General features: G+C 39.7%; 1 protein-coding gene across 14 annotated transcripts in view; it reads left to right on the forward strand.

The window, feature by feature from the left end:
* Window positions 1-14,422, forward strand: part of nbeaa (neurobeachin a) — a 182,982-nt gene that overhangs the window by 164,442 nt on the left and 4,118 nt on the right. For 10 of the 14 annotated variants that reach the window (XM_058412237.1, XM_058412229.1, XM_058412231.1 and 7 more), the window contains 19 exons: window positions 348-412; window positions 1,005-1,113; window positions 1,386-1,552; window positions 2,675-2,799; window positions 2,966-3,112; window positions 3,660-3,796; window positions 3,934-4,051; window positions 4,694-4,796; window positions 5,015-5,130; window positions 5,277-5,389; window positions 7,248-7,388; window positions 7,889-8,008; window positions 8,109-8,261; window positions 9,054-9,221; window positions 9,794-9,883; window positions 10,844-11,036; window positions 12,300-12,371; window positions 12,512-12,667; window positions 12,877-13,047. In XM_058412237.1, coding sequence (XP_058268220.1) covers window positions 348-412; window positions 1,005-1,113; window positions 1,386-1,552; window positions 2,675-2,799; window positions 2,966-3,112; window positions 3,660-3,796; window positions 3,934-4,051; window positions 4,694-4,796; window positions 5,015-5,130; window positions 5,277-5,389; window positions 7,248-7,388; window positions 7,889-8,008; window positions 8,109-8,261; window positions 9,054-9,221; window positions 9,794-9,883; window positions 10,844-11,036; window positions 12,300-12,371; window positions 12,512-12,667; window positions 12,877-13,047 — 2,464 coding nt within the window. The remainder of the gene's footprint in view (window positions 1-347; window positions 413-1,004; window positions 1,114-1,385; window positions 1,553-2,674; window positions 2,800-2,965; window positions 3,113-3,659; window positions 3,797-3,933; window positions 4,052-4,693; window positions 4,797-5,014; window positions 5,131-5,276; window positions 5,390-7,247; window positions 7,389-7,888; window positions 8,009-8,108; window positions 8,262-9,053; window positions 9,222-9,793; window positions 9,884-10,843; window positions 11,037-12,299; window positions 12,372-12,511; window positions 12,668-12,876; window positions 13,048-14,422) is intronic. The other 4 variants (XM_058412232.1, XM_058412239.1, XM_058412241.1 and 1 more) reach the window with 1 other exon arrangement.

A 14,422-nucleotide genomic window follows, 5' to 3' on the forward strand; every position in this document is an offset into this window, starting at 1 on the left:
TGGTAACTAGAGCCTCTGATGTGTCCTTCTAGAACCATCAGCAGCCTGGGCTAAAAGCCTTCCTGCCCCTTCCTGCCTTTTCTCTGCGTCTGCTGCTATCTTGGCAAAATGCCGTTCTGAACAGATTGTCAATATGTCTGCTGTTTTACAGCACTTTACTGAGGTCTTAGTTCAACTGTACTGCAGGTGCAAATGCTTTTTGTTATAAGGAAAAGCAATCCACACAGACCTTGCTTCCTTAGTAGGTGATTCAAAGTAGTCCATAGTTGTAACTGTTTAGGGTTTAAGACTTGGTACAATTAGTAAGTCTTTAAAAATGACATTAAACTCTTTCTTTTGTGTTTCAGGAGTGGCAGAACTCCATTCAGAAGAATGCAGGACTGGCATTTATTGAGCTCATTAATGAGGGCAGGTAAGAACACATGGACAGTGAAGGTGATCAATGTGAAAAATAAAAGGTTTATTACACACACATTCAGAAACCCTGTATAGTTACTGATTATTTTAGGATGAAAAGAAGTTTCATTATTCAATTTGTTTGTTTGTTTGCTTTTTTCATTTTTTTTTCGTATAGAGCTTTTAACAGAATATAAGAAATATAATAATATTATTATTATTATTATTATTATTATTATTATTATTTGTATTCATCTCAGTGAGCAAGTCTGAGGTGACTGTGGCAAGGACAAACTCTCTGAAATGGCATGAGGAAGAAACCTTGAGACGAAACTAGATAGCATAACATCTGAGTTTATTTTAGATTTAACACTAACTCATCCATGCCTGAGCCTTCAAATATTCAATGATGGGGATTCAGGATATGTAGAAATTTATTCTGTGTATTGATTAAGAGGGTGTTATCCTCACAGGTTTGGCATCTTCTCTTTGAAGATCCGAAATCTTGATGAAGTGGAATCCAACGGAATTATGTTGATTTTTCCCTAGGAATAAACCCTGTGCTAGTTTCTTGTTCTTGCTCTTTAACAGCTGTGTGTTTGTTTCAGGCTCTTGTGCCACGCCATGAAGGACCACATCGTGCGAGTGGCCAATGAGGCAGAGTTTATCCTCAACAGGCAGAGGGCTGAGGACGTCCACAAACATGCAGAGTTCGAGGTCAGCTGATGTGTGTGACTGTGTTTGTGTGTGTGTGTGCTGCTAAATGTAGTGTATGCTCTTGACATACGTGAAGCACAAAAAGACTCTGATATATATTTATATATAAATATATATCTGTATATATATATATATATATATATATATATATATATATATATATATATATATATATATATATATATATATATATATATATATATATATAAATATAAAACATTCCTACAGACTGATGTAGCAACTTTCTTACCATGACCTTATGTCTCTCTCAGTCCAACTGCGCTCAATATGCAGCAGATCGAAGAGAGGAAGAGAAGATGTGCGATCACCTGATCAGTGCAGCCAAGCACAGAGATCATGTGACCGCCAACCAGCTGAAACAGAAGATCCTCAACATCTTGACTAATAAACATGGAGCTTGGGGCACCATGGCACAGAGGTATACAGAAACGCTACTCATGAGGAAGGCTTGGAAAGGAGTTGCATAAATGAAGCATTACTGCCAATTATTCACACTAGCATGCTGCCACTCTCTGATGTCACTCACTCATGACTTTATTCTGTCTGATAACAAATTACAACAGCCAAAAGGCCTATAGGATGATGTACAGTTTATGCACATATATCATTGATCTTTGTAGTGAAACTGTGTATCAGATGCTGTTAAAACAATCTGAACCCATGTAGGAATTTTGAAAGTAGAAAATCAAGGTGAGGAATTTACACAAGTCATTCATCTGGATTGCATTTGAATGGTTGCATGTTGCTTTGTTTCTTGTTATAAATGCAAGTTGAATATTTTTGTAATAATTATGATAGCAATCTGAAAACATAACATAATTACACTTCTGGCCTATTTGAAATGGCAAAGTTTGAAATGTTAAACTCTAAACAAACACTTCAGGGAAGCAAAGATTGAAAAGACTGGAGTGAAAGATATTACCTTCTGCGGCTGAATAAACGTTAAATTCAAAAGGACACAAAGTTTTATTCTCATCATGGCCAGGGAGAAAAGCTCCAAGGACACAGTCTTCCATGAAATGATATAGTTGCCTTACAGGGCTGGTTGGTTACGGGTAAACAAACAAACTTCCTGCTTGTTGATTAAACAAAGAATAAATGAGCATGAATTATTATGCTATATGATTACATAATTAACAGGAAAGGAAGTACATGTTTGGTGAAAATCTAAAAATACTAAACTGTAAGAACTACATCATCTTGACTTTAGGCTATCAGCCGCCTTCATCCATCATACAAACACACCTGACCTCAACTTCACATCAGGTGTATTAAATCACTAGTGATGGAGTGAGTCTTCCTCTCTGCCTCGAGTCTTCTCTCTCAGTTGGTCTAAACCACACCTGCAGACACACGAGGCTTTTGATAACACACAGAAATGTGGAGGCTACAGAGTAGAATGGAGAATTACCTACAGATCCCTAAAGAAATAACATGAAAAATGAAACATATTGATATGGGCTATGAAATTAAATCAGTATAACAAAAGTTTACTGAATCAAGCTCTACAACCTACACACACTCTTTCTTGCTCCTGCAGCCATTTGATTGATTTCTGGCGGCTGGACTACTGGGAAGACGATTTGCGCAGGAGGAGAAGATTTGTTCGCAATGCATTTGGCTCCACACATTCAGAAGCGTCGCTCAAATCACTGGAGGATTATGGTCAGTGCCTTTAATTCACTGTTTCTACTGTTTCTATACATTACATGTCACTAGTGAACACTTATATTTAATATAAATAATAAATGAATACAGTTGTGCAGTTTATTAACAGAACATTATTTTAAGGTCACATAGAAGGTCAGAACACGTGTTTCTGTCTCTGCAGCTCCAGAGGAAGAGGAGGGCGTGAAGTCGAAGAAGACGTTCAGGAGCCAGTCTGTGGTCAGTCAGAATCCTGAGATGGAACTGATGCTGGAGGGAGATGATGATGCTGTCAGTCTGCTGCAGGAGAAGGAGATTGACAATCTCGCAGGTATCCCTCACATTTAGGAGAAAAGCCAAATGGATCACCAGTGGTGTTTTATGTATCCCAGCTAGATTTTTTGTTAATGTGTATTAAATGTACTTTATTTCTAGTGCCTTTTCATCCTCGAGTATTTACCTCCAGAGGCAAGTTTCCTCTTAAAGTTGGTGGATAGCCTAACAAACATGAGCAGCATTCGAACAGTGGTTCGGATGGAAATCTAGAGCTCCTGCTGCCACAGCTGCAGAAAACTGCTGTTGATGAAACACTGCATTTAAGCCTGATTTACTAAAATGAACTAATTAAAATCATCTAGACTCATCAACTCAATTGAACCACTGACTGTTTGTAACATATTCAGCCCAATTTAGCTTCATTTGATTAAATTAATGAACTTCTTGAACTCTGGTACAGTGTCATTAACAACTGTGCAACACTTGATTTAGAAAATCAAATCATTTTTCTGACAAACAAAGTCCATGACAAAGTACTGCTTGTTAAACTCAGTCGGAGCATTATCAGGAACAAATGTAGTAAATAACCTGGTCTCTTAAAGGTCCTGTAGTTTTGAGCACGCCAGCCCAGCTGGTCGCTCCTGTGGTCGTTGCCAGGGGGACGCTCTCCATCACCACCACTGAGATTTACTTTGAGGTGGATGAAGAAGATCCCGCATTCAAGAAGATTGATGCAAAGGTGTGTGTTGCTCCTGCAAAGCCTGAACATCTGTTTGTCAATGAGGTGGTAGAGGTATAGAGCTGATATATCAACTCCATTGCTCTTATAGTGCTGTGTGTGTGTGTGTGTGTGTGTGTGTGTTTGTTCGTGTTCAGGTTTTGGCATATTCTGAAGGGCTGCATGGGAAATGGATGTTCAGTGAGATCAGAGCTGTGTTTGCAAGGCGTTACCTGTTGCAGAACACTGGCTTGGAGGTCTTCATGGCCAACAGAAGTAAGAGCATTGTCATATTTTATATTTATATTAAGAAAATTGCTAGAGAATCATTTTGAGCATCTGTATTATCCCTTCAGACTTCCCACTAATGATTACCTCTTTTTCAAATTACATTACATTCAAATTACATATTCTCTTTGGAAGAAATCTGAGTCTAAACTCAAGCAGTCACTGGTCCCAAACATCCAGATAGTCTGCAATATTTCTGACTCTAATATTCTTAAAGACTGGTCAAGTGTCGAGCCTTATTTCGTTCTTATTAATGCAAGGCAAGGCATTATTTAAACCAGTTGTTGATGCGCAAATATGCACATAAAAATCTATTATTTAGTTTTAGGGTTTAGGTTTGTTAACCCGGGGTAAAATATGAGCAGTGTGAAACATCAGACAAAATAACTGGAGTGTAGAATGACCCAGGCTTAACTAATACAAGTGTGAAAAGCTCTGTTGTCATCTTTAATGTTAATGAGATACAGAGAACCATTCTAAAATGATCTGAAATAAACCTCCATGAGAGACTTTAAGTGCGCTCTGCCCTCGTTTCTTACATAAAGATGTATAATATGAAAAACATTTTATGCTTTGCTGTACAAATTGTCTGTTCTCCATCATTTATGTTTCTTGTCCCTCTCCTTATAGCATCTGTCATGTTTAACTTCCCGGACCAGGCAACTGTCAAAAAGGTGGTGTACAGTTTACCCCGAGTGGGAGTCGGTACCAGCTACGGCCTTCCTCAGGCAAGGTAGGACATGGTCGAATATTCATAAAACATCTCCACACCTGCTATAGGTACTGATCTGAAATCAGATTTTCCTTTATTCATGCGAATATATTTAGAACTAAAGAGGTCAGCTGGTTAAGGATAGATACTTTGGTGTTCTCAGTTTTTTGTGTGTGTCGTTTGTTTTTGAAATGTTTGTCCTGAACAAAAGTATGCAATGTTTATAATCTTGTTGGCAGACGGATTTCTCTGGCCACCCCTCGACAGCTCTTCAAGTCCTCTAACATGACCCAGCGCTGGCAGCGGCGGGAGATCTCTAACTTCGAGTACCTCATGTTTCTTAACACCATTGCAGGTGAGAATGGACACTACTTGTCACAAATGAAGGCTTATGATGGTTCAGGAGCTTGAAAACTGTCTAATCCTGTGCTCACAGGCAATTTGGACATCTTTGTGACTAATAAATTACAGAAATATTAATATTTGTGTGTGTGTTTTCAGGAAGAACATATAATGACCTTAACCAATACCCGGTCTTCCCCTGGGTCCTTACCAACTATGAGTCTGAGGAGCTGGACCTCACTCTGCCTGGCAACTTCAGGGATCTGTCGAAGGTAATATTCTGATTCCTGAATTTCTCCATTTATCAGAAATCAGTACAGAGATCAAGAATTAAGCACTATAAAGCAGCCTGTACTAAATGGTCTGTTTAATATATATATATATATATATATATACAGTCAAGCCCGAAATTATTCATACCCCTGGCAAATTCTGACTTAAATTTACTTTTATTCAACCAGCAAGTTTTTTCTTGATTAGAAATGACACAGGCGTCTCCCAGAAGATAATAAGACGATGTGGAAAAAATTATTACTCATCTTTTATTTACATTTGAACAAAAAGTGTCATGTCCAAAATTATTCATACCCTTCTCAATAATCAATAAAAAAGCCTTTATTGGCTATTACAGCAATCAAACGCTTCCTATAATTGCTGACCAGTTTTTTGTATGTCTCCACTGGTATTTTTGCCCATTCATCTTTAGTGATGAGCTCCAACTCTTTCAGGTTGGAGGGTCTCCTTGCCATCACCCTGATCTTTAGCTCCCTCCACAGATTCTCAATTGGATTTAAGTCAGGACTCTGGCTGGGCCACTGCAAAACGTTAATGTTTTTGTCTGCTAACCATTTCTTCACCACTTTTGCTGTGTGTTTTGGGTCGTTGTCATGCTGAAATGTCCACTGGTGCCCAAGGCCAAGTTTCTCTGCAGACTGCCTGATGTTGTTGTTGAGAATTTTGATGTATTGCTCCTTTTTCATGGTGCCGTTTACTGTGATTAGGTTCCCTGGTCCACTGGCTGAAAAACACCCCCAAAACATTAGGTTCCCACCACCATGTTTGACAGTGGGGATGGTGTTCTTAGGGTTGAAGGCTTCTCCTTTTTTACGCCAAATGAAGGCTACATCATTGTGGCAGAAGACCATAAAACAGAAGACCAGAAGTCTTCTTCTTTGTCCAGATGAGCATTTGGAAAGGCCAAGCGGGCTTTTGTGTGCCTTATCTGGAGAAGTGGTGTCCTCCTTGGTCTGCGTCCGTGGAACCCAGCGGTGTGCAGTGTCCGTTGGACTGTCTGCCTTGAGATGTTGCCACCAGCAGAGCCCAGATTCATCAGGATGGCCTTGGTGGGATGGCCTTGGTGGTGATCCTTGGATTCTTTTTTACCTCTCTCACTATCCTCCTGGCCAGCACAGGTGTCACTTTTGGCTTCCGACCATGTCCTCTGAGATTTTTCACAGTGCGGAACGTCTTGTATTTTTTAATAATACTTTGCACTGTAGCCACTGGAACATTTAGATATGGTCTTATAGCCCTTTCCTGACTTGTGAGCAGCCACAATGCGCAGCCGCAGGTCCTCAGTGAGCTCCTTTGTCTTAGCCATGACTGTCCACAAACCAACAGCAGAGAGCTTCTGTTTTTCACCTGTTGAGTTGATTAAAACAGCTGTTCCCAATGAATCAGGGTAATTAGGATGCTTTAGAACAGCTTGGACTATTTGGAATGGTATAGAACTTTGGATTTTCCCACAGACTGTGACAGTTTGCAAAGGGTATGAATAATTTTGGACATGCCACTTTTTGTTCAAATGTAAATAAAAGCTGAGAAATATTTTTTTCCACAATGATGCCTCTTGTACATTGTGTTATTATCTTTTGGGAGAAGCCTGTGTCATTTCCGGTCAAAAAAAAAACTTGCTGGTTGAATAAAAGTAACTTTAATTCAGAATTTGCCAGGGTTATGAATAATTTAAATAACTTGACTGTATATATATATATATATATATATATATATATATATATATATATATATATATATATATATATATATATACTGTATATATACTGTATATATATTGGAAGTCATTATTGTTATGTTCTGTAACACTGTCTTGTGGTGGTTTCTTTCTCTCAGCCAATCGGGGCGCTGAATCCAAAGCGTGCAGCCTTTTATGCAGAGCGTTATGAGACATGGGAGGAGGACGGAACACCACCTCATCACTACACATCCCTCTACTCCACCGCTGCTTCTACTCTGCTCTGGCTCCACAGAATAGTGAGCACTTTCCCTGTGCACTACAGTGCTAATTCAGCCCAGATTCTTGTACTGCATGCATAAAATCAAACATGTTTATACCTTCATAGCTTATAGGGTTATAGCCTCATGAAAATGTAATCATATGTTTAAAATGATGGAAAACAAACAGCTTTGCGCTACTCGGATTTCTCTCTCTCTCTCTCTCTCTCTCTCTCTCTCTCTTGTGGCATTCATCTCTCCTCAATGTATCTTTTCTCCTGCTACCTGCTACATACAAAACACATGTTAGAGAAGCCTAGGGTTAGGGTTAGATAAAGGTGCAGATCCTTACGTGGCTCTGCCCTCCATTTACACACTACCACTCGACCACACCCTCAATTCCCACAAAAAATATTTTAAGAGCAGCTTTATGTACTAAAATTCTTGTCAAATTATTTTTAAATCACTAAACATGTATCAGACATAGCCAGGATGGAGCGAAAGCTTTTAATTCCTTGTGTGTGTTTTGACTACATAAGGAGCCCTTCACTACATTCTACCTGAACGGAAATGACAATAGGTTTGACCATCCAGATCGAACATTCTCTGGCATCATGCGCTCCTGGAGAAGCTGCCAGAGAGACACATCTGATGTCAAGGTGAGATAAACTGATGAGCAGTGGCTGATATCTGAACTTCTGTGTTGAAAATGCATTTAAATAAATGATGCCTATTTTAACCATTGTCTTTGTGGAACAGGAGTTGATCCCAGAGTTCTACTACCTGCCTGAAATGTTTGTGAACAGTAATGGTTATGATCTGGGATTGAGGGAGGACCATACGCCCGTCTGTGATGTGGACCTGCCTGCCTGGGCCAAGAAACCAGAAGACTTTGTTCGTATTAACAGAATGGTAAGAGTTTTAACAATGTTATAACATTAGACACTTACAGTTGCTTGTACTGTACAAGACCAAATATCATTTTAACCTTAACACCACAATAGAAAGGTACTTTATAAAGCCTAGTACACAGAGGGTGTGTAATACACATACAGGCCCCTTCGAAAATACTGGACCATCAAGGCCAAATCCAATTGTTTTTGCTATATATTCGTCTTAAAGGAAATGAATGTTAATAACACTCAAGCCAGTGACCCACTGACATCACCAAACAAGCAGTCATATTTTGGGATATTTTCCAGAGTCTTTAGTCTCCTCTACAGGAGGTGATATGTTTCTCAGTTGGGTTAAGGTGTGCTTATTGACCAGTCTAATCATATCAGAAATATCAGGAAATCTTGAAAAATCAGAAATTCTTGACCATCATATACATCTTTTGGTCATACACACATGTTTTCAGTATATAAGAAACACAAAAGAATTGGTTCCAATACTTTCAGAAGGAATTGTACATTCACACTGTGAACATCTGCTTATAGAAAATTCTAAATTAACACCTAATACATTATGGTGACATGAAAATTTTGGAAATTCTGCTTCTTGTGAAGTAAAATTTTCTTGGTTTCTGCATGTGTGCCTTATGGTCCATCCTTCTCCACCGTGCAAATGAACCTCACAGCTGCAAGTCATGATGATTCCTGACACCATTACACACTGAATCATGTGCACTTTTAATCCAAACCACTTAACACAAAATATTAAAGAAGCAGTCTTGCTAATGGCTTTGGCGCTTTGACATCTCAGGCTTTGGAGAGCGAGTTTGTATCATGCCAGCTGCACCAGTGGATCGATCTGATCTTCGGCTACAAGCAGCGAGGACCCGAGGCAGTGAGAGCTCTCAACGTGTTCCACTACATGTCTTACGAAGGCTCTGTCAATCTGGACACTGTCACAGACCTGCAGCTCAGAGAGGTTAGTCCCAAAGTATGTTATTTTCCACTGAAAGATCTAAGTGCCTTTATTCATCTTCCGAACGGACGAAATGTTTTGTTTCTGAATAGCTGTGCTCTTTGTTTATGAAAGCAGCAAAATCATTTTTAGTCCAGGGGAATAACAGGACAGAGGTCTGATTTTAGTCATGTGTATTTCCATGGCCTTCACTTATTCAGCCTCTCAGGCCATTAAGTGCTGCACAGAATGTGCTCTTGAGTTTGTGTCTGTACATTTGGCTGTTTTTTCTTCTTTCTGCTTCCTGTTGCTATTTTCTTTTTGCCCATGTATGGCCAGCTGTAAGCAGTGCTGGAAGCCTCTCACGCTGTCTCTTGGGCCTCGAGTGAGAGCTTTGCTTTGTGTGTTCATCTCATTAAGTAGACAAGACTGAAAGAAACACCTGTGAACTGTTCAGCACTTCAGCTGTAGTGTTAATTTGAACTGTCCACTTAGACAACTCACTGTCTGTCTGTCTGTCTGTCTGTCTCTCTCTCTCTCTCTCTCTCTCTCTCTCTCTCTCTCTCTGACTCACACACTCTCTTTTCTCTCTGTAGTCCATGGAGGCTCAAATCCAGACATTTGGTCAGGTTCCTTCGCAGCTGTTAATTGAGCCTCATCCTCCCCGCAGCTCGGCTATGCATCTGGTGAGATCATCACAGCACAGCATTCATACTTTACAGCATCCACACAGTTGAATATGGGGGGAAATTGGGGTGGTGATGAGAGAAGTTATATACATGTGTTTTCCAGTCAAACTCACTTTTATTTTCAGTTTCACTGAAATTGATTTTGAGACATTTATTCTGCTTACACATTAAATAAGATAAAGTATGGTGGGTCATAGTTTTTGGGTGGACTGATAAAGTTGTCACCCGCAAGTTGATGGTAAATAAATTTTACCTTTATGGTATAGGTATATTATTTTTTCAGTTTATAGTCTCACTTATCTCATTAGTTACTTAATAGTAACCTTTTTACCAGTGAAATTACTGCCATATATTTGAGCAAGATCATGTCTTACACTTTAGAAACTCACACATGATTGACTGCGAAGTGCCTGGTTTTGTTCTGGCTTAAAAGGAAATATATCAACGAAAGTATAGAGAATAATATTTTTTAGATTAAAAGAATGAGATTAAATTAGTCTGTTGCATTGATCAAGCTAATGGTTATCTTCTAGAACATAAACTGATGAATTGCGTTGGACCATTTCTTGGATTTTTATTTTTTATTTGTTTGTTATAAGAAGATGATGCTAATCTTCACAACAGAGACAGCACTCACACTAGGAAGGATATGATAGACTAGAGGTCTAGATTGCTGGTAGTTTAACAGAACTGAATAATGTAATTCAAAGAGACTCGTTATAGCATTATTATGATGATTGTGACCTGAAACCGACCTTATCTCTCATCCTCTGCATCACTCCAGCACCTCTCTTCCCTCCTTACAGTTCCTCCTGCAATCCTGATGGTTCCACTCTAACTCACCTCTCTCCCTCTTTTTTCCTTCATCTTTCCTTCATTTTCCTTTCCTTCCCCACCTCCGTTCTTCTCCTCTTCCTCTCTGGCTGGTGTATCTGTCTCTATCTTTCTCTTCATCAGTGTTTCCTTCCTCAGAGTCCACTCATGTTTAAGGATCAGATGCAGCAGGACGTGATCATGGTGCTGAAATTTCCCTCCAACTCTCCGGTGACGCACGTGGCTGCCAACACGCTGCCCCACCTGAGCATGCCCGCTGCCGTAACGGTCACCTGCAGCCGCCTGTTTGCTGTCAACCGCTGGCACAACACCGTCGGTGAGCACTGGCACTCTGCCTGACCTGCCTCATCACCCGGATCACATACCCAACTGCGTCAGCCTTATACTTTCACACAGATGGGTTAATATTGAATCACATCAGTTTGATGGAGTGAAACCTGTGCTCAGCTCCATTTCAGTCATAATAACAGGGACAATTTTGCTAGTCTGGCTGAGCGGGCAAAATGATTATTACTTTAAAAGACATTAAAGATACCTGATGCAATTTTATCATTTTTGCGTTACCCTCCTTGTAATTTGCACATTTGTTTATCTTTTCAGCACAAAGTGTGTTACTCCAGCATTTATAGTAGCACTGTTTCTGAGAGTAGTGCTACAGATATGGGTACATTAGTGAAGGGTTCTCTACCATTAGACAGACCCGTCTGACAGACCCTGACCCTCAGGCCTGACCATGTCTATGCTAAGGAAAATCATAAAAGTCTCAACTCAGTAAACAATAAAAAAAAAAAAAAAAAAAAAACTGGAGCAGTAAAGTGACAGAAACCAGACCAGATACATTTTAGTGCACTGTAATAAATAGCTGTCATTGTACTTCATCTCCTCGTTGGTTTATTTTGTATACACTTAAATAATGGCAAACACTTTATTTGTGTCCTAAGTGTGTCCTGTATCATAAAACAAAAGTTATTATGACATACATTTACATATTACATATATTATTACATGTTAAACACACGGACCATCACACCCATACCTTTCCTCAAACTGGTGGAAGCACACAATTGTGCAGGATGTCCTTATGTACTGTAGCATTATATTTCACTTTACTGGAACTAAGAAGCACAAACCTGTTCCAACATTACATTGTCCCTGTGCACAAAGCCAGCTCCATGAAGACAGGGTTTTGCCAAGGTTGGAAGAAATTGTGTAGTGGTAGGTTCAAGTCCTGCCTATAGCCCTGACCTAAACCTTCTAACACCTCTGGCATGAACTGAAACACTCCAGGCCTCCTCCCCTGACACCAATACCTGACCTAATGCTCTTGATCACAAATCTTCACAGCCATGCTCCAACATCTAGTGTAAATCTTCCCAGAAGAGTGGAGGTTATTATTTCAGCAAAGGGGGTTGAAATGTGAAATAAAATGTCTAAAAAGCACATAAGGGGTGATGGTCATGTGTCCACAAACTATTTAGCCATGTAGGGTATTGTACCTGTATATATCGTTAGGTGTGACTGTATAAATAGGTCTTTATTTAACTTTGAAAATATGAATACACGTCTCTCCATCCTGCAGGTCTCAGGGGAGCCCCAGGCTACTCACTGGAACAGGCTCATCACCTCCCGATTGAGATGGATCCTCTGATAGGTAAAGATTTAATAGCACTTAGAGTTACACAGCAGTTACTCTTACAATGCTATGATGAATTAAGAAAATACTTAAACATATATATCACATTTTCTGTAATTCCACATTTACCAACACTCTTCTTCTGCTGATCATCACAGCCAATAACTCTGGGGTGAATAAACGGCAGATCACTGACCTGGTTGACCAGAGCATTCAGATCAACACACACTGTTTTGTGGTCACTGCTGACAATCGCTACATCCTGGTGTGTGGCTTCTGGGACAAGAGTTTCCGAGTCTACTCCACAGAAACGGGTCTGTCTCTTTGCATGTAGTTATTACTTTTTGTTCCTTATTTACAGACAGAAAAGTATCTATTTTGGAAATCCCTAAATAAAGACATGAAAGAAATGTAGTGGTCTGTGTTCTCATATGCAGGTCCTTACACAGATAATTCACAGTGAGTCTAATGAGTCAGCATTTTTTAATCCTGTTGGTGATCCTGTGCTTCTCTGTGTCCTCAGGTAAACTGACTCAGATTGTGTTTGGTCACTGGGATGTAGTGACCTGTTTGGCTCGCTCCGAGTCCTACATCGGCGGAGACTGCTACATCGTCTCCGGCTCACGAGACGCCACGCTGCTGCTGTGGTACTGGAGCGGACGACATCACATCATCGGAGACAATCCCAACAATAGTGAGTTCCCACAGTGCTGCATTTATTAAACTGTCCTAACGAATAAATATTTGAGCAACAAGAAATAATGCAATTCTTTATTATATTTCTGTAGGCGAATGATAATGAATTTTTGGTACATTGGTCATGTTTAAACTTGGCGTTGCCAAGATGCTGCAACTGTAGAGTATACTTCCCAATCCCACCATCTGCTGCGAGGAGTAACCAGGCTGTCGGTAGAAAACTAGGGGATTAGTTATTGTGCACAGACCATCATTCTGACTCAGGAACAGGTGTAAACATAGATGAAACTGAGCCAAATACATTTCTGCACAAAGCCAGTACAAGGAACTTTCCTGCTTACTACCCAGTCACCTACTGGTTCAGTATATCATAAGAAAAAATTTAAACACTAGCAAGCAGACCTGAATAATCTTTATGTGCAGTTCATGGGACCATAACCCAAAATGCTGGACAGCAGCCTTTTGAGCTTTGCTTTGCTTTAAACAATGTGCTTTAGAAACATTAGAACCTTTGTCAGGACATTGAATATAAAGTGGTACCTCAGTCCTCGAACCACCCGTGTTTGAATTTTCGGTATATGATTCGAAATTTCGAGTCAATTTGACCTCGGTGTACGAAAATATTTTCACTGTACGACTCGACCGCCAGGAACGCAATTTCTTGTTTTTATACAGGATTGCAATGAATATAGAATAACGAATTTTCATTTAAAGAGGGGCTCAGCCCCCAATGAGGGTATAATAGCAAAAAATAATAAATAAAATAAAGGTTTGACTAACAGGGTAGGATGGTAAACTTATTGCAACATTCCACTGTATTGCATAGATATGTATAACATTTGAGTACTGAACAATACTATTCTTCCTGATACACACACACACACACACTTGTCCTCTGATCCTCGCTCTGCAGACTGAAGAACGCACTGAAAGACGGGGAGGAGCCAAAGTCTGCCGCCGTTTTCATATGAAATTCAATTCAATTCAATTTCATTTGTATAGCGCTTTTAACAAAGAGCATTGTCTCAAAGCAGCTTTACATAAGAAACAACAAACAGACAAACAGTTCTAGATGTTATCCCAAGTGAGCAAGCCTGAGGCGACTGTGGCAAGGAAAAACTCCCTTAGATGGTATGAGGAAGAAACCTTGAGAGGAACCAGACTCAAAAGAGAACCCATCCTCATTTGGGCGACACCAGAAAGTGTGATAGGAACAATGTCCTTTCTGCATTTATGTATAGTCAATTGTGTGATGCAGATACAGCATGTGTAGATTGTTGTGTAAATTAATAAGGAGGTTGTTGTCGTCCACAGAGGGTTATATGAAATTTAAAGGGGACTGAGGCGATCACGAATTTGTGTAGAGTTTATGG

The sequence above is a fragment of the Hemibagrus wyckioides genome, linkage group LG16 (assembly GCF_019097595.1).
Source record: "Hemibagrus wyckioides isolate EC202008001 linkage group LG16, SWU_Hwy_1.0, whole genome shotgun sequence".
Lineage (NCBI taxonomy): Eukaryota > Metazoa > Chordata > Actinopteri > Siluriformes > Bagridae > Hemibagrus > Hemibagrus wyckioides.